General features: G+C 41.7%; 1 protein-coding gene across 1 annotated transcript in view; it reads right to left on the bottom strand.

The window, feature by feature from the left end:
- CRB1 (crumbs cell polarity complex component 1) overlaps positions 1-15,700 on the bottom strand; it is a 171,833-nt gene extending 156,133 nt beyond the window's left edge. Inside the window, exon 1 of the mRNA XM_075936696.2 lies at positions 15,432-15,700. Within this exon, the coding sequence (XP_075792811.2) occupies positions 15,432-15,501 (70 nt within the window). The 5' untranslated portion in view covers positions 15,502-15,700. The remainder of the gene's footprint in view (positions 1-15,431) is intronic.
- Between the last annotated feature and the right edge of the window lie 8,662 nt (positions 15,701-24,362).

Genomic DNA, 24,362 nt, shown 5'->3' on the forward strand with positions numbered 1-24,362 from the left:
CTGCCTCACACTATCCAAGAAATTAAGAAATCACCTGATAAGTATTTTATACAAGAAACAGAAAACCATCAAGAATGACATTTCTAACTTAGATGATCTCATCTCAAGACAAACATCCACACCGACTGACACCTTGCAAGACTTTTGTTCCACCAGACAAGAAATCTACTATACACACTTCTATTCCCTACAACAAAGAAAAGACAATAAATTTTCTAACCTGCTCCATACCACTGGCTACAACAGCAACTGCCTCAACCCACTGGATAATATTGTTAACCTCTCCAGCTACAAACTCAATCCAGCAGAAGAGTCTGTCTTGTCCCGGGGTCTCTCTTTCTGTCCCACATCCCCCACAAACTGGATACAATTTTGTGGTGACCTTGAGGCTTTTTTTCGCCGCCTCCGCCTCCAAGAATATTTCCAACCCACCAATGAACATCAATCTGACCTACCAGATCCCCCCTATCAACACCAAAGGAAAAATAATTCTATATGGACTCCCCCTGACGGTCAGAAATACAATCTGGATTTTTATATACAAAGCTTCCGCAACAACGCACAGACTGACATTATTCGCAAACGACAACAAGCGACACACAATCTTAGCCACGTTGAACACCATGCCATCCAGAGTCTCAAAAACGACCTGGACATTATAATCAAACCAGCTGACAAAAGGGGTGCTGTGGTCATTATGAATAAGGCCAACTATAACCAGGAGGCAACCAGACAACTCTCGAATACCACATTTTACAAACCTCTCCCCTCTGATCCCACCTTGGAATATCAAAAAAAACCTACACTGTCTCCTTAAAAGCCTCCCCACAGCTACTCGGGAACAAATCCACACAGAAACACCTTCTGACCCCCAACCAGGATTGTTCTATCTGCTTCCCAAGATCCATAAATCTGGGCACCCCGGACGTCCCATCGTCTCTGGTATTGGCACGCTCACTACTGGTCTATCCAGTTATGTAGACTCTCTTCTCAAACCCTTCGCAACCAACACCCCCAGCTATCTCCGAGACACTACTGACTTCCTAAGGAAACTACAAAACATCGATAACCTCCCCAATAACACCATCCTTGCCACCATGGATGTAGAAGCTCTATATACCAACATCCCACATGAAGACGGATTACAAGCAATTAGAAACACTATCCCAGAGGACACCACTGCCAACCTGATAGCAGACCTATATAAGTTTGTTCTCACCCACAATTATTTCCAGTTTGAGAACAACTTATACCTCCAGATCAGCGGCACAGCCATTGGTACACTCATGGCCCCACAGTATGCTAACATCTTTATGGCTGACCTAGAACAACGTTTCCTCAACTCCCGTCCCCTTTCACCCCTTCTCTACTTACGCTACATCGATGACATCTTTATGATCTGGACGCATGGCCAAGAAACACTGGAGATATTCCACAGAGATTTCAACAACCTACACCGCACCATCAACCTCAGCCTGGACCATTCTACACGAGAGATCCACTTCCTGGACACCACAGTACAAATCAACAATGGAAAATTAGACACCACTCTCTACAGAAAACCCACCGACTCATACAGTTACCTACATGCTTCCAGCTCCCATCCAGAACACACCACACGATCCATCGTCTATAGCCAAGCCCTTCGATACAACCGTATCTGCTCTAATCCCACTGACAGAAACCAGAAGCTTCAGGATCTCTACCAAGCATTTATAAACCTCAACTACCCACCCGGAGAAATAAAAAAGCAAATTGAAAGAGCCAGATGAATACCTAGAAACCATCTACTTCAAGACAGACCCAAGAAAACCAACATTAGAACACCACTTGTCATCACCTACAACCCCCAACTTAAACCTGTCCAACACATTATCAATAAACTACAGCCTATACTGGAACAGGATACCATACTCCAAGAGGCTCTGGGAGACAGACCCATAGTCTCCTATAGACAACCACCTAACCTCAAGATGATTCTTACCAACCACCACAGGACATACCACACTAATACCAACCCCGGTACTTTCCCTTGCAACAAACCCTGTTCCCAACTTTGTCCACATATTCATTCTGCTGATACCATTATTGGACCTCACCAAGTGAGTTATAAGATCAAGAACACATATTCCTGCACATCCAGAAATATAATTTATGCTATCATGTGCCGAAAGTGTCCGTCTGCTATGTACATTGGACAAACATCTCAGACACTTCGCCAAAGGATTAATGCCCACAAAACAGATATTAGACAGGATCACAAAGAAAAAACAGTTTCTTGCCATTTTAACCAGAAAGGACACTCTCTCAATGACTTAACCACCTGCATTCTGCTACAAAGACCTTTTACATCTGCACTTGAAAGGGAATCCTCTGAACTGTCATTCATGTTAAAATTCGACACTCTCCGGGAAGGAATGAACAAACACTCAAACTATCTTACCCATTACCAAGATAGCTTCCCCAATTATCACCTCTAATACCATTAGCTCACAGACATCCCACTCTCCCCACCTCTAATATCATCAATTCACAGACACTTACCTTCCTTCCTCCCCCCCCCCCCCCCCGCATCCCCTTCCTGTTCTGAAATGTGATTTGTCCTTTTCATATGTGTTCACTTTTTTAATTGTATCCTTTGGTATATATGGTTGTGACTATTTTCTTCCACTATTTGATCTGAGGAAGTGGGTCTGGCCCATGAAAGCTCATCATCTAATAAACCATCTTGTTAGTCTTTAAAGTGCTACATTGTCCTGAATTTTGCATTACTTCCTTGTTAGCTTTCAGAAAGCCTTTGACACAGTCTCATAACAAAGGCCCTTAAGCAAAGTAAACAGTCATGGGATAAGAGGAAAATTCCTTTCATGTATATACAATTGGTTAAAAGATAGGCAACAAAGGGTAGAAATAAATGGTCAGTTTTTCACTGTGAAAATAGGTCAACATCAGGGTCTTTAAGGATTGGTACTAGAATTTGTGCTGTTCAACAAAATCATAAATGTTCTAGAAAAGGGGGTAAACAGTGAGGTGGCAAAGGTTGAAGAAGATTCAAAACTACTCAAGATAATGAAGTTCAAAGCTGATAATGAAGTGTTACAAAGGGATCTCACAAAACTGGGTGTCTGAGCAACAAAATGGTAGTTCATTGGAAAACATAACCTTAACTATACAGACAAAATAATGAGGTCTAAAATAGCTACCACTATTCAAGAAAAAGATCATCTGGTCATCATGGATAGTTCTCTGAAAATATGTGATCACTGTCCAGCGGAAGCCCAAATAGTTAACAGAATCTTAGGAGCATTAGGAAAAGGAACCATCATAAGACACCAAATATCATAATGTCACTATATAAATATATGGCAGGGCCAACCAAGCCACTGGCACCGGCCCTCAGGCTGCCCAATGTGGCCCACAGGCCCCCTGATCTGGCCCACAGGCTGCTCCACTGGGACCCTCACGGCTCAGAGCAGCCAGAAGATTCAGAGTAACTCCATAGTACTTTAAGCGGCTGGCTGCTCCCTCTGCCTCTCCACTCCAGGCACGGGGGGAAAGGGAGGCTAGGGGCAGGAGCAGAGCACAAATCTTCTCCCCTCTCCCCAGTGCCTGGAGCAGAGAGACACAGGGAGAGCCTGCCATTTTGAGTGGTCTAGGGCTGTGGCAGGCAGAGAGCCTGCCTCAGGGTCCTGCAGAGTTGCTGGCCAGGAGCCATCTAGGTAAGCATCTCCCAGCCACAGCTTGCTCTGGCACCCCAGCCCCTTCCTCCCCCACAACTTCATGTCCCAGGTCACCACCCCTCTTTCCCCAGGTTACCATCCAAACTCTCTGCTCCTTCCTCCCAGGTCACAACTCCCTCTTGACCTTGCACGACCTCCGATTCCCCTCCCCCAGGATAGAATCCTTTCCTGCACCCATAACCCCTCCTGGACCCAGCACCCTGAGTTCCTACACCAGATCACAATCCCTCCTTCACCCAAATTCCCTCTCAGACCCCACACTCTCTCCTGCACCCCAGTCCTCTACCCTGAACTCCCCTCTGCACCCAACCTCTGGCCCAGGCCCACACGCCCTCTGTAGAAAAGTACAGCCCTTGACCACTTACCAAAATCTTGGAATGGTCCCCCCATCAAAAATTGCCCACCTCTGATCTATGGTATACTCATGCCTTGAATAATGTGTGTAGTCCTGGTTGTCCAATCTTTAAAAAAAAGGACATATCAAAATTGGGAAAGGTGCAGAGAAGGGCAAAAACTACTGGGGGTGTAGAATAAATTCCATATGAGAAGAGATAAAAAAGTTCCTCTTAGAAAAGATAGGAGGGCGGGGTATATGATGGAGGTGTATAAAACCATGAGTGGTATGGAGAAAGTGAATAAGGAAGTGTTATTTACCCCTTCACATAACACACACACACAAAACAGGGATCATAAAATTAAATTAATAGTCAGAAGATTTCAACAAGCGTAAGGACATATTTTGTCATATAATATATGACCTGTGGAATTCAATGCCAGGAGATATTGTGAAGGCCTAACACAGAATTGGGTTTTAAAAAGAATTAGATAAGTTCATGGTTCATCAATAGCTATTAGCCAAGATGGTCAGGGATGCAATGCTGTGCTCTGGGTGTCCAGAAGCTTGGACTGGATGATTGTCCTGCTCTGTTCATTCCCTCTCGAGCATCTGGCACTAGTTACTGAGCTAAATGGACCACATATAAACAAGGCACACAGCATCATGGGCCTGTGTGTGATGTCACTTAATGGAGCTACGTGGCTTCACAGTGTCAAAATAGAATTAGACCCTATACCACACTGAAAAGGCAAAGATCAAATGTCTACCCTTTATAATGTTAAAGGTGCAAGTAGATTATATTTGCCATGTTGCAGTTCTTGCCAGCACAGAAATGTAGACTATACTCACAACTTGCAGAAGTGATTCCTTTGTGCATGAGTTAGGGTATGTCTACACTACAGCGCTAATTCGAACTAACTTAGTTTGAATTAGTTAATTCGAACTAAGCTAATTTGAACTAACGGATCCAGACTAAAAAAACTAGTTCAAATTACCGTTTTGCTAATGCGAACTAGCATGTCCACATTAAGTGGACCCTGAACCGGGGTTAAGGATGGCCGGAAGCAGTGCCAGCAGGGCATCAGAGGAGGACTTAGAGCGTGGAGATGCTGCCTCAGGCTAGCCAAAGGCTGTGCTTAAAGGGACCCGACCCTCACCCCGGACAGACAGTTCTCAGGGGTGCCCCGCTTGCAAAGCCTGGCTTGGAGTGCCCTGAGTGCCCACACTGGGCACATCACAGCACTCAGCCATCAGACCGGCTGCACTTGCCACAGGCTGCCATCTGGGGAGAGGGGTCAATTGAGGGGCTGCAGGAGAGCTTCCACCCCCAGAAGCCCGCAGAGCCAGCCCAGTCCTCCCCATCGGGGGCTCGTACCCCATTCCTCCCTCACCTCCTTCCACTTATCCTTACCTAGCCCCCCTTCCTGATGTACAAAATAAAGAAAAAGTGTGGTCAAAAATAGAATCTCTCTTTATTGAACAAAACTCGGGGAGACTGGGAAAAGGAGGTGGGAGAGGAGAGGGCAACTTCAATGATGAGGGGTTTGGAACAGGTCCCATATGAAGAGAGACTAAAGAGACTGGGACTTCTCAGTTTAGAAAAGAGGAGACTGAGGGGGAATAGGATAGAGGTCTATAAACACATGAGTGGGGTGGAGAGGGTGCATCAAGAAAAGTTCTTCATTAGTTCCCATAATAGAAGGACTAGAGGACACCAAAGGAAAGGAATGGGTAGCAGGCTTCAAACTAGTAACAGAAAGTTGTTCTTCACAAAGCAAAGAGTCAACCTGTGAAGGCTACAACTAGAACAGAGTTTAAAGAGAAGTGAGATCAATTCATGGAGGTTGGGTCCATGGAGTGGTATTAGCTAGGGGGTAGGAGTGGTGTCCCTGCCCAAAGTTTGTGGAAGGCTGGAGCGGGATGGCACGAGACAAATGGCTTGGTCACTGTCTTCGGTCCATCCCCTCCAGGGTCCCTAGGGTTGGCCGCTGTCGGCAGACAGGCTACTGGGCTAGATCGACCTTTGGTCTGACCCAGTACGGCCATTGTAAGCTCAGAGCTCAGGGTCGGGGGTCTCAGTGGACCACCTTGATTTTCATGCACACCTGCTCCTGGGTGGCCAGGCTGGCAGCTCTCCTGCCTTAGACGGCCACTTTCCTGTGCCTAGTGCGGAGATCGGGGATGAGGTCCACGATGTCCACATTAGACCAGGTGGGTGCCCGCCTCTTGCGGTCCCGGGCAACTCCCGGGAGCTGCCAGCCTGGTCCCGGGAAGAGGGGGAGGGCTGGGGAGCATCGGGTGGCTGGCTCGAGCCGTGCCAGGTGCAGGGTCTGCTGGCTGGGTGCTGGCAGGCTTGCACCTGGCACGGGCACCGTAGCCAGCCCGTGCCCCTTTAACGGGGCTGGGGCCGGGAGGGGGGCATACGAGTTTCCCTGGTGTTGGCCAGAGTGGCCACCAGGGAAAGCTGGGGAGGGCTAGCCTCCCACTAGTTCAAATTAAGGGGCTACACACCCCTTAATTCGAACTAGTAAGTTCGAACTAGGCTTAGTCCTCGTAGAATGAGGTTTACCTAGTTCGAACTAAGCGCTCCGCTAGTTCGAATTAAGTTTGAACTAGCGGAGCGCTAGTGTAGCGCCTATCAAAGTTAATTTGAACTAACGTCCATTAGTTCGAATTAACTTTGTAGTGTAGACATACCCTTATGGTGCTGTCAATGTCACTTTATAGCCTTCAGTCAGTTTGCTTCCAAAGGCAGAGGGGCAATTTATCCGTGTGTATGTGATACAATGAAGCATATAAAAGAAAAAAGGAGCTTATGAAGGACACCAGTGAAGCTAAAGCTCTCACTTTGGGCTTACTTTAGATGCTGATGACAATGAGAAAGAGGAAGAAATAGTGTGTTTACAATGAAATCTGTAGACATGATCTGTGGAAATCAGTATTGAAAGGAGAATTCACATTAGCACACTGACATAATTGAATGCATCTCTAGCTGCCCTCATTCCACAGTTAACTAATGAGGAACTAATAAAGTACAGTATCGGTTATGAACTCATCCAACATTCATCCTAACAATACTCTGTGATTCCCTTTATTGCTGGGAACCTGCTTGATGTCATTCTGGTATGCATGAGGGACCAGCAGCATGAGCAAAACCACAACTGTCTTTGTCAGAAGAGCTTCATTCTGACTACAGTAATTGGGCATTAATTAGAAGTTTACTGAGTAATGGGAATAGTTACAAGAAAGAAAAGTCCTTGTTTGTAAGGGGAAATGACATAGTGCTCACATTGCAGGGGAGGAAAGGAAGATACAAATAAAGCTCAGCTATTTTACAAAGAGCTTCCAGATTAAATGACAGTCTAATTTATGTGCATTTGGGGTAGAAAATTTTTTACTAGTGTGCATTAATATATGTCTGATTTTTTTTCAACTGAGCTGAAAGGTCACGAAGCCACTTTAACTCTTAGTGCAGGCTAGTACAGGGGTGAAATTGCCAGGGATATTGAACAACAGCTGGAAGCATCCTTTCTGATGTTGAAAACACTGACAATACTTAGTCCTGCCATGAGTGAAGGTGACTGGACTAGATGACCTCTTGAGATCTCTTTCAGTCCTGTGATTCTGATAAGCAGTTAGACTGCTGTTCTGGCATAGTGTGTACAAGTCTCTCACAGCTATAAATGGAGGCCTGCACTTCTCCAAAGCCTGGAGGTATTGGGACCAGTGTGCTGATTCGGCACGTGCTAGAATAGTGGAGCTGTACATCTCTAGATGAGCTTCTCAAGAGTTCAGTGCTCACAGGATCCAGTTTTTGGATCAGATTGTTTTTCACTGACAGTTTTATGTGTGCTACCACATACTGTCTCTTTACAGTCTAATGGCTAATATTACCCTTCCAGGGTAGGTTGCCTTCACAAGTTTTGGTTCTATATTTATAACAGTTAAGACACTGTTGGAAATGATCATTTCAACTATTTTGGTAGTCTGATCTCTTTGCAGAAATCTGTGAATTAGATAATGATATTCCCTGTGTGACATAATTGATTCTGGAGGCACCACTGAGAGGGTCAAATCAGGGCAACCATCTGAGAAACAGGGCTACTTACAGCCCCAGATTGGGAATCCTCCATTATAAGGCACACCAAACTAGTCACAAAGAGAATTTCTAGCCTACAAGAAGTCACACAAGCACACCCCTTAGACAATCAAAGCTATGTCTAGACTGTAGGCTTCTTTCAAAAGAAGCTTTTCCGGAAGAGATCTTCTGTAAAAACTTATTTTGAAAGAGAGCATCCACACTGAATAGACGCTATCTCACATGTAAGCTGTGATTACTATGGACAGAGTGGCCACCAATGCACTTGTGCTTTTTCCTATTTCTTCTTCTTGAAAAAGAACTCCTTCTTCCCCATCCACACATGCCTTTTTCCGAAAGAGCTCTTTCAGAAAAAGTCTTCTTCCTCATAGAATAAGGATTACCAACATTGGAAAAACCCCTCTGTTCTTTTGATTTTCTTTCAGAAGGACACAATTGCAGTGTGGATATAATTGAAGCTTTTTCAGAAAAACGGCCGTTTTTACAACAAAACTCTGTAGTGTAGACATACCCCAAGCTTCTTCTGTACCACAGTCAGTACACAGTCATAACCAGATGAGAGGTTATGAAAACCAATCTCACCAAATCCAAACAGGTTCTCCTGACCCCAAAGGACCACCCACATTCCCAGGTCAATTTATACCTCAGATCTTACCCAACAGAGCAGGCTGAGCCCCTTTAAAATCTAAAGATTTATTTATAAAAGACAGAAAGAAGAGGTTGAGACTAAAATTGTTAAAGGAAACAAATCACATACACCAATTACAAAGTCCCTGGTGCAGTCTTCTAGCAGAGATGGAATAATCTGCTGTTTTAGAAGTCTCTGGAATACACCCTTTGTTAGGATGGGTCATCAGTCCTGCTGGGCTCAGTACATAGCAAAGATGCTCCTGAAGTGATGACTGAAGACAAACGGAGGCAGCTCTTTGGCCTTTTTATCACCTGGCTCATGTGGAAGGAATTGCATTGTTCTTGCTATGCAAAAGTACCTCCCAACATGGAGTTTGTCGCATGAGCGAGTCATCCGTCCATGCATGACTCAGTCTGTATCAGCCATGTTTGCATGCTGATCTGAAGATTCACAGTAAAATTCCTCAGATGTGGATTGGCACCCTTTAAGGTCCATTGTCATTCAAGTACTCTGATTCACTTGACTAGCCACCCTTTATCAAAGCCTGTTGAGATCTCCCAGAAGCAAATATTTGGATTACTGGTATAGTCATTACTTGTAACTTTAAATACAAAAATCATATATGTATATGAATAGTATAAACAGAATCAGCAAAGAGTAAGCTTTCAATAGACACCTCACTTGGCCCGCTTTGTACCAAATTTGGAGCAAAGACACGACAATGGATGCAACATCATTCTGCATCTTCACATCAAAAATCCAATAATATTACATCCCATTATAAAAATGATCCACATACTTCAAGGAAAGAGAATTGCTAGACTAATATGATCCTCAAGTGCCTGGATTACAAATCATGAATTAAAAAAATGTAACTCGCCAACAGAGAATTCCCCTGCTGGACGGTTCATTTCTGAAGGCATAGTCAGCCCCTTCACCAACTCCCCCCTGCCACTACAGCAAACTTTATACCAGTGGCACAAGCCCATAGGCTGCTCTCACACTGGGGGTAAGCCAGTGTAGAAATAGGAAGCTGTGCCGGGAGCATTGAACCTAGTCCTCTCATATTTTTTTCTTCCAACTAAACTCCCCCTGTGGCAAATGTCTGAGAAAAGAGATGAGTTTTTTGCTATGATTTTGAGAATAATAGGCTTGAACACAGGCAAGTGAGTGGACAAAGTATATTCCAGCATCAATGAGAATGCTTTGCTAATAGTACTAGAGGTTTAAATGTAGCATCTCTTAGCCTGAGGTCATATGACCTCAACTGTTGGACGCTAAGGTGGTTTCTCATATAGCCAGCAGGCCTAAACTATGTAGGGCTTTATGAATATAGTTGACATCTTGAATCAGCTGAACCATAAGCAAATAGGCAACCAGTGCAGTAGGTTTGCTGCAGCTGATTCCCTCTAACAAGGAAGTAGCCATCTCTATGCCACTTGTTATTTTGGAGTGTTCTTTAAATGTGGCCTGATATCGGTAGGTCTACACTACAGCAAAGGACCCACAGCTTGGCCACAGCTGGCACTAGTCAGCTGACTTGGACTCACAGGGTGCATCTACACAACACCATAACTCGAAATAAAATATGCAATTTCAGCTACGCAAATTGCATATCTTATTTTGATGTTATTTTGAAATAGCTTATTTCATTATTCATTACACCGTGCCAAATTTTGAAATAAAGTGCTATTCCAAAATGTTCCTTACTCCTTGTAGAATGAGGTTTACTGGGGCATCGGAATAGCGAGCCCAAAATAACGGGTTTGCTGTGTAGAATGTGGAATAGCTATTTCGGGATACTCCGGTATTCCAAAATAGCGTTGCAGTGTAAACCCACAGAGTTCAGATTGTGGACCTAAATATTGCAATGTAGATGCTTGGTCTTGGGCAGGAGCCAGGCTCTGAGACTGTGCAAAGGGGTGTGTCTCACAACCCAGTCTCTAGCCTGAGCCCAAACGTCTACACTGAAATTTTGAGCCCCACAGTCCACGTTGCATGATCCTGAGTTTACTGACTCAGGCTCTGGGCTCTGAGACACTCAGTGCCTCCAATTTTTATTGCAGTTTAACCATATCCATATCGACCAGCAAAACATTTAAGCAAGAACTTTAAGTATTGCCATATTCAGAATAGCACTTACCCATGTGCTTATGTGAGGCCTATCCTTAAACCCTATTGACATAAACCACTCCCTAAAGTTAATCCCCTTTTATATGCACTCCTGAATAGAGAGCCTTGCTGAAATGAGCCACCGAGTGCATCACTGCAGTTCTTCAATGCAGAAGTCACAGACACTTAGTCTTGGTCAGTTCTAAAACAAAAGGTTGCAACTGAATAGAAGAGCTCAACTTTTCTTACCTACACCAGCTCTTTCCCTTAGTTAATATATTTTATGGTAGTTATGAGCAAATGATAGCCAAAGCGAAAAGCTAAAATTGATTCTGCTGTACAGCATGTCAAACAGTAGTGTGTCTGCATCTGAGGTGCAAATTACCGTACTTGTGGCAGACAAGATAAATATTGAATTGTTGGAAAAGAATCAGAGTGCTGGCCTGAGTCTTTCCATTCAAAGGGAACTTCACAGTGATAGAGTAGGTAGGACCAGTGTTTCACTTGAAAAGTTTAAGTTCAGTACCCACGATGGCAGATGTGCTACTGCCTTTAGAATTTAAATAAGGAAAGATGGCATTTTCCTCTGCTCTTCATCAATTTGATCTAGTAAGTTTATGCATATTATTATTTGTAACATACTGTGGGGGTCCTCGGGTCCCCCTTGTCCTTTATTAGTCTCCGAGCACCCCTGAGGTGCGCTCCCGGCTCTATCCCTGCTGCCAGCCAAAAGTACTGCGGGTTTGCAGGGTGGGGGGTCTGGGCCCACCCTCACTCCCAGACCCCAGCCCAGGGCCCTAAGGACAGAGTCACTCTGACCTGTCCCACCGGAGGGGTCAAACCCTTAACCGCCGGTGCGCCGGCATCCGTGCCCTGCCCTGGGCTCCTTCCACCCTGCTGTTCCTACCTGCCTTAAGCTCTCCCCCAACTCCCTAGCTCCCTCCCCCCTCCCCTTCTCCTATTCCCCTGCGGAACTTTATGCCTCCCCCCCCATCCTACTCGGCATCTGACGTCACCCCCTCTCGCCCCCCCACCTCCTCTCTCGTCACTTCCAGCCGCCATCTTGCCTGCGGCCGCCGGGACGCATTGCCTAGCAACACAGGCTTCCGCGCGGGCCGGTGTGTGCAGGGCGGCGCTGCACGGCCCACACACCGTCCTAGGCTACCCGGCCCTCCCTACCAGGGACAACGCGATTGCCGGGTCAGTGCGGGGTGGGCCCGCTTCCAGGGGATGGGGGGGGCCCACCCCGTCACACATACATTAAAAATACTGCGCTCAATGGCGTCTACCATTTGTGGCATTTCATGAGGACAGTTTCTTGTCTAGAAAATACTCCACAGTTAGACATAATTTTCATATCCCACATCAATGAATCTGTAGAGCTGTGCATTAGATGCTTCTGCTGTGCTCACTGTATATAGGCAATGTACCACCAACCCCCCCAGATCTGAACACTTACAGCTGAATGCAAATTATGGAACTCCAGACCAGTCATTCCCTGGTATGCATGTGAGATGAAATTTGGGAAAGATAATCTTTTGTCCCTCTGACACACATAGGCTACATCATCATTATGTGAAGATCAATGCTGGTGTTCAATTTAGTGGGTCTAGTATAGACCCATACATCAAATACTGAGGGCAGCTCCAGTTGGTTTCCAGTTTTCCTCCTTTTCTGAGGAGTAAGGGAATCTGAGAGGAGTGTTTGCTCCTGTCGGCCTTCCACTCTGTGGATGGCACAGAAACACAATTTAATATACGTCATAATTAACATAGCCGGAGTGACATATCTTAATTCGACTTCCGCTGTAGGGTAGACCCGGCCTTAAAGAAAACTGCATGTTAAACAGTCCTCACAAGCAGCTTTGCACCTCTTCTACTCAGACGCATTCCTGCCTCACCACTACCTCACCACTTCCATGAGGAACATTGCTTCTTGCTGGCGGAAGGTAGGAAGAACTGCTCTTCTGACACCAGCTCAGGAAGTGTAATCGATTTTAGGGAAAGAAAAACATCAAGTATTCTAGGGGACTCAGTATAAGCAAGACAAGAACCAAAGCTTCCAATGTTATCAATGTTTATTTACTGCTGTATGTATTTGGCTAGGGTGCTCGCACCTCAGTTGTGTCAGTGATAATAGTGGACTTAGGCACCTAAGTACCTTTGTGGATCTGGGCCCTAGTGCCTGTGTTGACAGATGAACCCTTCTGGGAAAGATGTGTCCAATGAGATCAAATTATTTGAAAAAAAATCAACTTTTATAACTATATGTTTTATACCGCCTCAGTTCTGCTGCATACCTCTATGCCATGATCTCCTTTAATACTTATCTTAGAAAATAACTGTAATCAATTTTATTTACACTAAAAGTATCACTGGCTGAAAAGTTCAGATTGCAGAAAGTGCAGTACTTCAAAATCTATGTTGGCCCAGTCTGTCCTGTGGTTGTTCTGTGTGAGTTTTCTGTCCAGAGCAAATCAGTCACAAACCAGACTTAGCCAGCTGAGGATTTGGTCACTACAGGTGGTATAATGCAAGCGCCTATTAGTTCCCCATGCATATAGACATATCTAGACACAGGAAGAAGGCTGTTTCAGTTTGTTGCAGGGCTCATTTGGACCCCAGTACTGCAGGAGGGAGTTTAAAGGTAACAAGCAACTACTTCTGCTTCTCCTACAGCACTGCCTCAAGTCAGGCTTAGCCAAACCCAGGACTGAGCCCTGCAAAATTGTTTTATTTTGTTGCTTCTGTAGTGCCTTGGGGTTCTTCTTATAGCTTACATTCAAGGGCCTTGACAGCTATCAGTGAATCTCTGTGTGTATGATACTTTCACTATAACATTCTTAGGCTGCGCCCTGGAAATGCTATGCCGCGTCCAAAGAATGAGTCCACTTTTCCGAAAAAAATTCAGAAAAGTGGACGTGCTCTTTCGCCCTCCCTGTAAACCTCGTTTTACGAGGAAGAAGGGATGTGTCGAAAGAGGGTTTTTTCCCAAAATTTGGCACTGTGTAGACATAACAAATTTCAGAAAAGCCTCTTTCGAAAGAAAAGCAGAAAAGCTTGACTTTTCTTTGTAATGTAGACATAGCCTATATCTTATAAGCATGCTATGTTTTTCCCTTCAACAGAAGGTCTTTTATACTGTAATTTGCCCACATTGTGTATATATGAAATTTCTTTAATAACATCATTTTAATTTCTTTAACTCCAATAGAGGATTCTCTCCTAGAGATATTTACAGAGATTTAAAGACTGTTTGTTTATGCAATAGTACAGTGACCATAAAAAAACTTGCATCTTGAAAATAGAAGTTTTAAGAGTCCCCCCCCCCCCCAACAATTGTCCTGTTTTGAGATATTTAGAAAAGAACATTGGTACAAGCAATGACTATTTAACACAATACGTCTTCCAGTCAGAAAACTAATCAGAAACTATATTTAAATGTATAATATATTTCACATTAGTTGTCCTGGCTCTAAAGTTTTTTTGTTTGCTTATTTGTTTTTGTTTTTGTTTTAAAGCAGTGTTGGTTTATGTAACTATTTCTATTGATTTTTCTGGATCTGATTTACATTGAGCTGTAAATTGTACAAGTACCAATCTGACTGATGCATCAACAGAAGGTGACCCAGATTACAAAACACTGTACTCTAATGCCAAATCTTCTTTAATGGCAGCTGCTCAAAGCTTTGTCTTATTGCAATTCAGACTCGGTCACAATCACACAGCCTCTTTACACGCACAGTCTTGCTGTCTTCATTTTAAACATGTTCAATAACCACTGTCTTTCATAAACATACATCAGCTTCACCAGCTGAGGCCGTTTAGTCTCCTTGGATTCTATTTAATGCTACCCAGCTGACAACATTACCAAGGAAATCCATTGTGCATACTTCTGCTTATATGGAAGTTTGTTTAAAAGATTTCTTTAATAAAAAGTGATCAGACTAAATATCAACTAGGTTAAAATCAAAGCATTTAAACCCCAAAACATATCAGCTTTGTTTAATCAATTTTCCTGGAGTTGTTTTTTATAAATGATTGTATGGTAGTGCTTAGGCAGTACCATGATGGACACAATAGCAAAACATAATCTAGATGAGTAGTCAGTATAAAAAGTAATATATTGGATTAAGAAACAAAAGCAAAATCTCCAAATTAACACATCATTTTAAAAATTCAGCTTTACATTGACTATTGTCAGGTTGCAAAAGTGCACAGTTTAAAATGGAAGTGTATTTTAAATGAATATTTCTTATTGGTTCCCTAGTACAAAACTTTATTCAAAACAAAACACTTTTGAAAATGCTTTGTTTCTCGTCTAATGTAAGACAGCGTAAACACTCAGATCTCAAAGCCATCTGTGCTATGAATTTATAAAACGTAGAGCTCCCTGGACCAAATCATTTTGGCATCTTTAACCAATAGCTTAGAGGCTTCTTCCTTTCTGCCAGAGGTGTTTATCTTGCCACCTAACCTGGGGACGTGTTAAAATGATAAGAGAAGCACTTACTTTTTAAATGGATGAGCAGCAAAAAACTGAGGTAGAAGATGAGTAGAGAGTTAATTCTTGAATGAGCCATGTTAATCTTGATAGGACATCCTCCTCTAAGTTGCCTGGTTAGGAAGGGGCTGATGCTGATCTTTATTGCTTTCTCTTCACCTCCATGACCAGGATGATAGCCAAGGCAGAGAGTCCACTACATACCATTTCTGCCTGTGACTTTCATCAGCATGTTCATTGCAAACCTACAGACTTTGATTCAAAAGGCAGTTGTGCTTGTTAAGATTTTAGTTGAGCATGTTTGGGTGATTTTTCAAACCTGGTGCAGATTTCTCTGCTGCTGGAATGGAGTCTTTCCCCTGACTTTCTATTATAGAACCAAACCACTAAATGCCTAGCTGAAATTTCACACTGAATTCCAGGGTCATCTTTCAGACTTTCAGAAACAACACATTTTATCCCTTATTTAAGGCTTCATTATATCCCATTAAAGAATTGTTGCTAATAATAATACTTAGTACATTTTGCATTCCTATTCTGTTAAGCCCCCTTGCAAAATGGATCAGAACAATGGAGCAATTTCATTTTAGTTACAAAAGTCAGAGCTATTCCCTTCATCTTTGATTAGTTATTCATAGGATCCTTTCTGTACTAGATATGGCGATGCAGGTGCATTAAAAGGCAATTTTGTCCAAGTGCTGTGGTCTTCATTAAATCATATTTATAGTTCCAAGCTCCGAATGGGTATTTGCCATCATTTCCATTACTAATCCTGGTTTTCTGGGCGTTTGTAAACTCAGACATAAAAGTTTGCTCTGGGATAAAGCTCACTGCATAGAATGCATGTTCCTAAGTGTGGGGAAAAAATGTTTGTGTACACTTAAAAATCTGTTTGACTGTTGCTATGTTATAGTACATCAAAAAATGATGATTAATTTGGGTTTGCCTGGTATTTACCTTTGACTCAAAGGAAGTTTAACATTTATTAAGCAAAGCACTAAAGCACATGCTTAACTTTAAGTATGAATTCGATGGAACTTACAAGTTTAAAGTTAAGCAGAAGCTTACATGCTTTGCTGAATAACGATGGGATTGTTCATGTTCTTAAGTACTTTGCTGAACCAGGACGTTAATTTGATGGAGTTAGTTAGCTCTCAGTAATTGAAGGTGGGTAGAATACTCTCTGGGTATGTCTACACAGCAGGGCAAAATTTGAATTAAAATACGCAACTTCAGCAACGTCAATAACGTCGCTGAAGTCAAAATTTGGCTTTTGGTGCTGTTTACGCAGCCGGAAGTCAAAAGAACACTCTTCCTTCAACTTCCCTTACTCCCTGTGAAATGAGAGTTACAGGAGTCAGAGTAAGAAGTCTTGCTGTGTAGTTATACCCTCATTGTTCACTGACTGGAACATCAATATTGTCTACATGCTGAAACCAATCAATTTTAAAAAAACTTTTCCCCAGCTTTCTAGGCTTTTTCTTCTCTTCACCTCAGGCTCATCTGCCACTTGAGAATCCCTCTTCCCAGATCCTCCTTTTAATGGGACTTGAGGTAGTCCACTTCTAAACAGGCCTGCAACCCTTTCTTCCCTGCTGCTTGTTCACTATGGGCTTTCCTACACTATGGAGAAGATCAACACTGCCACAGTCGATCTTCCGGTGTTCGATTTAGCGCATCTAGTGAAAGCGACAAATTTGAACTGAGCGGGTGTCACCTTGGTGAAGGTAATCCTGCTTCTCACAAGGAGAAAAGGAAGTCAATAGAAGCACATGCTCCCGTTGACCTCCCGCTGTGTGGATGGCTCCAAAATGCTATTTAAGATACTTCGACTCTGGCTATGTAATTAATGTCATTGGAGTTGCATACCTTAAGTCGACTTTCCCTGTTAGTGTAGACCAGGCCTATCTGAATCAGAAAATCTACCTTCTCAGTTTATTCAGGCCTGTAACTTTATCTGTGCCTTTCCACCAGCATGGCATTTCCATAACTGATTCTGAAGAAGACCTTCAGGCTTATGATGGGGTTCAAGATTGACTCTTCCATCTAGATATAATCAAATTAAAACCGTATAGCCAAGTATATTCCTAGTGGGAAATAATAACATTTTGCAGACAGCTATAATTCCATGTTAAAGTGCATGTTAATGGTCCATCAGCTTTACCTGTCTTTAAATCTTTCCTTTGATTTTTATTTTGCTTCACTGCTTTGTCTCATTGCAGCTATTTAGTTTATTTCTAAAACTATTCTGGGAAATACATGAGCATAAGTACTTGAACACGAAAACAATGTTCTGCCTTTTGGGAATATCTTATGCAACATTAAATTATGCCATTACATCCAGTGCTGAGTAACTAACAGAATTTAGGTTTAAATTATTAATTATTATTTATTTTATTAGGAAGCTTGACTTTTCCCATTGCAGTTTTCATTATCCCCTAAAATATGTGTGTGGTTGTCACTGCAAATAAGAATTTGATCAATATTTTTGTGCCAGAGTTATGATGAATGATTAATATAACTTAGAAACTTAAAAAAAGGGTTAGGGTTAGGGTTAGGGGTGCAATTCCATAGTTAAGGTTACAATCCCACATATAATGCTTGTTTTGATGAGCCAGACACTCCCCAAATTTTTATGTGGAGGAAGTATTGGCCTGAATTTCATGTATTCACTGTGGGTATATCTATACAGCAGAGCTAAAAAGTTGAATAAAGCTACTCAACTTCAGCTACTTCAGTTGCGTAGCTTAAGTCAAAGTAGCTTAATTCAGCTTTCGGCACTGTCTACACAGCAAGAGGAGGAAGGAAGACCCCTCTTCCATTGACTTCCCTTACTCCTCATGAAATGTGGGTTACCATGATCAGAGTAAGTCCTTCAGCTCGACATTATTTTCAAATAAAGGCTTGTAGGGTAGACACGCACTATGTTATTTCAGAATAACATCAGTTACTCTGAAATAACGCTGCTGTGTAGACATACCCTGTAAGAGTGGAGTAAACTTCGTTCTTCGTGGTTTTCAGATGTGTACAGTTAGAATTGTTTATATGGCAAGGACTCAAAAAAATCTATAAACATCATATTGAAAAAAGTCCTTAGCTCTACACTGCAGCAAAACAGTCACAATAACTATTAAATCTAGATCAACATTACCCTTCCTTCAAATAACTGACTCTTATAACTGAGAATAAAAACCTAAATATCTTACGTTTTTCATGCTAAAATTGTATAAACTCTGTGCTTCTATATAAATCCACAGGAAAAAAGACATGCCACCTATTTAAGATTAAACAACTAGCCTATAAATATCTGTTTTCTCATTTATCAAAACAATTCTAAGCTCTTCCAACTAGAGCATGATTACAAAATATAAGCTAGTGTATGGACATATCCTAATGCTTATGCTAGTTCATAAGATGTGTATCATCTTCAGGGCAGCCATAAAAGACCACTCTTCTTCAGCACAACATCTGTCTGTCCATTCTTGAAATTCCCCCTCCACATTTTAAAAAGGTCTATATAAAACATTTATTTCTCTTTGCTAACCATTACTGTCCCGGATTTTAAATGTGCTTCTCACCAAATTAATTCCAGATCAAGATGCTCCTGAGTCACTGAAGAAGTTGAAGGGACAGACAAGAAGGAATTCCATTATTAATATGATTTTACATGCTGCACAACCTGACCTATCAGTTCAATTCAAATATATATATATAATTTAGCCTTGATGAGGTTTTTGCAGTCACTATACCATTTTCACTGCTTTTGACTCACAGAATCCCATATCTTCACATTGCAATCTACTGTCTTTCGCCTAAGTGCTATCTCTTGTAGTACTGATTACTCCACTTGAGGGGATTATGATACAGTATGTGTTTCAGACTCTACCAATCAACGTGATTTCTTCTAGAATATTTCTTTTCACCCAGTCTGGTCAACAAACTTCAGTACCCAAATCTTTTTTTTCCTCTCTGATATAAAGTGCAATTTTTCAACTTCGAAATGCCTTTAACATTAATTATTCCACATCTACCTCTCTACCATTTAGCATATCTTCTTGGGTGTGTGATACTATACCTATTAAAATTGATAATTTTCTATTTCTCTACCATTTAGTTTAAAATACCACTAGAAGATTTATTTATTTAAGAGTAGGTTAGATAAATGTCTATCAGGGATGGTCTAGTCAGTACTTGGTCCTGCCATGAGGGCAGGGGACTGGACTCGATGACCTCTCGAGGTCCCTTCCAGTCCTAGTATTCTATGATTCTATGATATACATATTTGCCTAACTATGATATACATATTTGCCTTTTTATAAAATGGGTCCCTCCTGCCCATTAGCAATTAAATCAACTAGTAACTGGCATGAATTAGTAGCTAACAGCTGATTTTTTTTAAGGTGGCTGCTTCCCCACAAATGCTTCTGAGTGGCAGAGATAAAGAAAATACATCATTTGGCCTCCTGCACAACCTGGTACTGTTTCCCTCCAGTCCCAAGATTTGCGCACCTAAGGCTGACACACTGGTTTACATTGTAATTTGTTGCCTTTCCTTGGGGCTTTTGGCTACTCCTTGCCTGCACTGAGCACTACTCATTGACAGCATTGTGTTAGATCAGTGTTTCTCAACTAGTGGTATGAGTAGCCTTAGGGGTACTCAAGAGAAGTCTGAGGGGTACATCAACACAACTGAAATTTGGAGAAAACTGAATTTTTGTTTTAAATTTTACATCACTTTATTTTTTTTGTACTTTTTACACCGAAAAATTTCATTGCCCGTGCGGCTACAATTAAGTTGTTTAAACAAATGTGTTGCAATGTTAGAAAAAACAAGTGTGTGTCTGAAAACTTTAGGTACTGAGGGTACTTATCCTTTTTTTTTAAGGGGTACTTTATTAAAAAAAAGGTTGAGAAACACTTTGTTAGATGATAGCTAAAGTTTGTCTCATTTGTATCACTGGCAGGGTTGCATCTTGCAATAAAGACCAATGGAGCAACAAGGGTAAGAATTTGGGCCAATCAAAGCTTTATCTGAGTAAAGAGGGCAGGCTTCAACCCCACATAAATATAATTTCTGAAATAAATGTTTTTCTTTTGCTATGCATCAATGCCTTTAGATGACTCATTTGGTTGTGGAAGTCAGTGTAATACTTTATTTCTCTTTCCAGAGATAAATGTGCTAAATAATTGTCTAGGTAGTGAAACAAAATAATTAAGTTATTTGGGTGCTAACTTAAATAAAAAGATAATGTAATGCTATCAGTACTGCAAGCTCTGTAATAAAAATAACAGATGTTCCTCGTCTGTGACACAGACATCCCAAGTCACCCAAATATAATATAATAAAGCATTAATTGGCTTTTTATAATGCTTTTCATAGTTGAGGCATCACAAAATACTTTACAGTCTGCACACATCTTCAAACTGCTAACAGAAATTTTAAAAAAAGGTAGAGTATAGAGGGAAGACCCTCTATAATAAATAAGATTTAGGAAAACTTTACTCACGGGAGTAACAAATAGAGGTAATCTAAAACAGGTGGATTGTAAAAATATATTTGAAACCCATACAAAATATACATTATAATTTCTGTAATACTACCAATCTAGCATCTTTTATTAAGCACAACAGGTTCTTTTCCAAGCAATGAATTTGGTCTCTTAACATGGTTGAGGCAAGTAATGATTATTATATTCATTTTACAGATGGGTAAACTGAGCCAATTAGAGATAAGCAACCTCTTTCTGCATCTCACATAATCCTACTGAAATCAAAGGAGTTGTATAGGGTGCAAGTCAATCCAGGGGGTAAATAACTTGGCCAGAGCAGTGCCGTTCAGACTCTCAGTTAGATTAACTAGTGGAAATATTTTCTCCTTTAAGTGCTGTCACTTAAGTAACTGAAGGCAAAGACTATGGGTCAAATTCTGTTTGCTTTAGTCATGAAAGTTTTCCAAAAAATCTCAAGAAAATAAATCAGGTAAATTGAACCGAACCTCATGTGAGTAACACAAGCAGGATTTGTAACGATGGCTGGGCTGTATCATGGCAGCTGACTCTAAACTACATGTGACCAACTCAGAGAAGGGCTGTAAACTGATATTTTATTTAGTTCCACTGCCAGTGTGGATGAAATTTCCATGAACTTGGGAAATAGTGTTGACACTGTCATTACATTTTTGGGCACTGAAATATACACCGCCTTGGAACCTCAATTCATGGTATCTGCCAGAACCTGCGATGCTCTACAGGTCTAAAACACACATCTGCTAGCTTCTGGGTGGGGGTGTAGACCTGGCAATAATGAAACAGTTTTGACAAAGTGGGGAATACAGCTTCACACACCACTGTCACAGCCTATGGCACTTCCTGATTGGCTAAGCCACACTATTTAGGACCTAAGGAAAATGCATGCAGGCTGTCTGTGCTACTTTAGATGGATGCCTGATCTGCTGTAGCAAGTGGACCCAACTATAAACTTGCTTCTGCACCTGCTTTGCTCCTGACAACTGCTCTACCTCTGTTCCACTAATGCTACTTTGACTGACTCACTTGGATCACACCAAGTATGGCTCATCAACCTTCTCTCTGACTTCACCCTACAGTGTGACACTGGTATGGACAGGAGCTTCTGTCCTTGACCCTCTCTACTGAACTTGGACTACGTTCTCTGGTACCCTCTAATCCTGACCTTGGCCTGAGCCCCTGTAGATGGAGTCCTGAAAGAGCCATGGGTCCCACCAGAATCACATTGGCCACCAGCCCCAGGGACAATATACTTGGGAAACAGCTCAGATACTGAATTATCTCACACTGATGTCACTATTTGGGTAACTGATAGGAATAAGTAAATCAGCTTCAATAAGGCTGGTGTGGCAATCCTATGGATAGTGAATAGTATTCCACTGAGACAACAGAAAGCTATTTGACTCTGTGACAAATTTGTCCATGGTCTGTTCATACTTTTAGCCAGGAACCTAGTATCAGGAGCAATCATATGTGATCTATTCTACATAATAAAGACAGCTGTCAATAAAACAACAGTCTGACATTACTTTCACCTTGACAATTTTGTGCAGAAATATCTTGTAAAGAAGTTTTATTTTTCATACTGTTTCATAAAAATATGTTTTTCTTTTGAGAGACCGTTTTTTGTAGTGTTTTAAAATAATTTCTGACTATTTTTCTTTTCTCTTGAGCTCTTGATTTTGCTCTGTGTCGAGTTCTTCCTTCTTTAGCCAGCACTGAGAAGTGAAGCAGAACACCCTGTTCCTGTAGAAAGGACAGAACACAAGCTTCATGACTGTGCCAATTTGCAGCTGATCAATGGACTATGAAGTGAAAGGGTTAGATTTGAAAATTTGCAGTCATTTTGCAAAATCTGCCAAGCCTACTGGTGCATTAAATAATATTTCTGAGAGATTCTGGGTTCAGAACTGTTTCTGCAGGTAGATGCTATTCTTTCCAAGAAAGGAGGGATTTCTGAACTGCTAGCCTAAAATGTCAGGTTAACTACAGATTGCTGAACTGCCGAGGGTAGATTGTGGGACAAAAGGCCCACCCTACTCTGACATACCTCCTTTGCAATATGCAGAAGTGGTGGGAGTGCTGGCAGGCCTCTTCTTGCATTTCTGGAGTAAGCAGATAAATTACTGGTACCTCTAATAGGTGTAAATCCACTTGATTTAGTCCTGAGTGGAGCGCAGGATCAGGTCCAGGAGATAACCATTACAGGACCGCTTGGGAATAGTGACCATAATATAAAAACATTTAAAATTCCTGTGGTGAGAAGAATACCTCAGCAGTCCAGCACTCTGGCATTTAATTTAAAAAAGGGGAATTACAAAAAAATGAGGAGGTTAGTTAAACAGAAATTAAAAGGCACAGTGACTAGAGCCAAATCCCTGCAAGCTGCATGGAAACTTTTTAAGACACCATAATAGAGGCCCAACTTAAATGTATACCCCAAATTAAAAAACATAGCAAGAGATCTAAAAAAGAGTCACCGTGGCTTAACCACCATGTAAAAGAAGCAGTGAGGGACAAAAAGGCATCTTTTAATAAGTGGAAGTCCAATCCTAGTGAGATAAATAGAAAAGAACATAAACTCTGTGAAATCAAGTGTAAAAATGTAATAAGAAAAGCAAAAAAAGATTTTGAGAAACTGCTGGCCAAAAACTCAAAAAGAATTAACAAAATGTTTTTTAAGTACATTAGAAGCAGGAAGCCTGCTAAAAAACCTGTGAGTCCCCTAGACGATCGAGATATAAAAGTAGCAATCAAGGACTATAAAGCCATTGCGGAGAAACTAAATGATTGCTTTGCTTCAGTCTTCACGGCTGAGGACGTTAGGGAGATTCCCAAATCTGCACCGTCCTTTGTGGGTGATGAATCTGAGGAACTGTCCCGGATTGAAATGTCATTAGAGGAGGTTTGGAAACAAATAGAAAAACTTAATGTTAACAAAACTCCGGGACCGGGTGGCATTCATCCAAGGGTTCTAAAAGAACTCAAATGGGAAACTGCTGAACTATTATCTGTGGTTTGTAACCTATCCTTTAAATCGGCTTCCGAACCTAATGACTGGACATGACACCAATATTTAAAAAGGGCTCTAGAGGCGATCCTGGCAATTACAGACCGGTAAGTCTAACTTAAGTATCGGGCAAATTAGTAGAAACAATAGTAAAGAATAAAATTGTGAGGCATGTAGAAGAACATAATTTGTTGGAAAAAAGTCAACATGGTTTCTGTAAAGGGAAATCATGTCTTACTAATCTATTAGAGTTCTTTGAAGGGGTTAACAAACATGCAGACAAGGGGGATCCAGTAGATATAGTATACTTAGATTTTCAGAAAACCTTTGACAAGGTCCCTCACCAAAGGCTCTTGTGTAAATTACATTGCCATGGGATAAGAGGAAAGGTCATTTCATGGATTG

The sequence above is a fragment of the Pelodiscus sinensis genome, chromosome 9 (genome assembly GCF_052426305.1).
Source record: "Pelodiscus sinensis isolate ZL-2025 chromosome 9, ASM5242630v1, whole genome shotgun sequence".
Classification (NCBI taxonomy): domain Eukaryota; kingdom Metazoa; phylum Chordata; order Testudines; family Trionychidae; genus Pelodiscus; species Pelodiscus sinensis.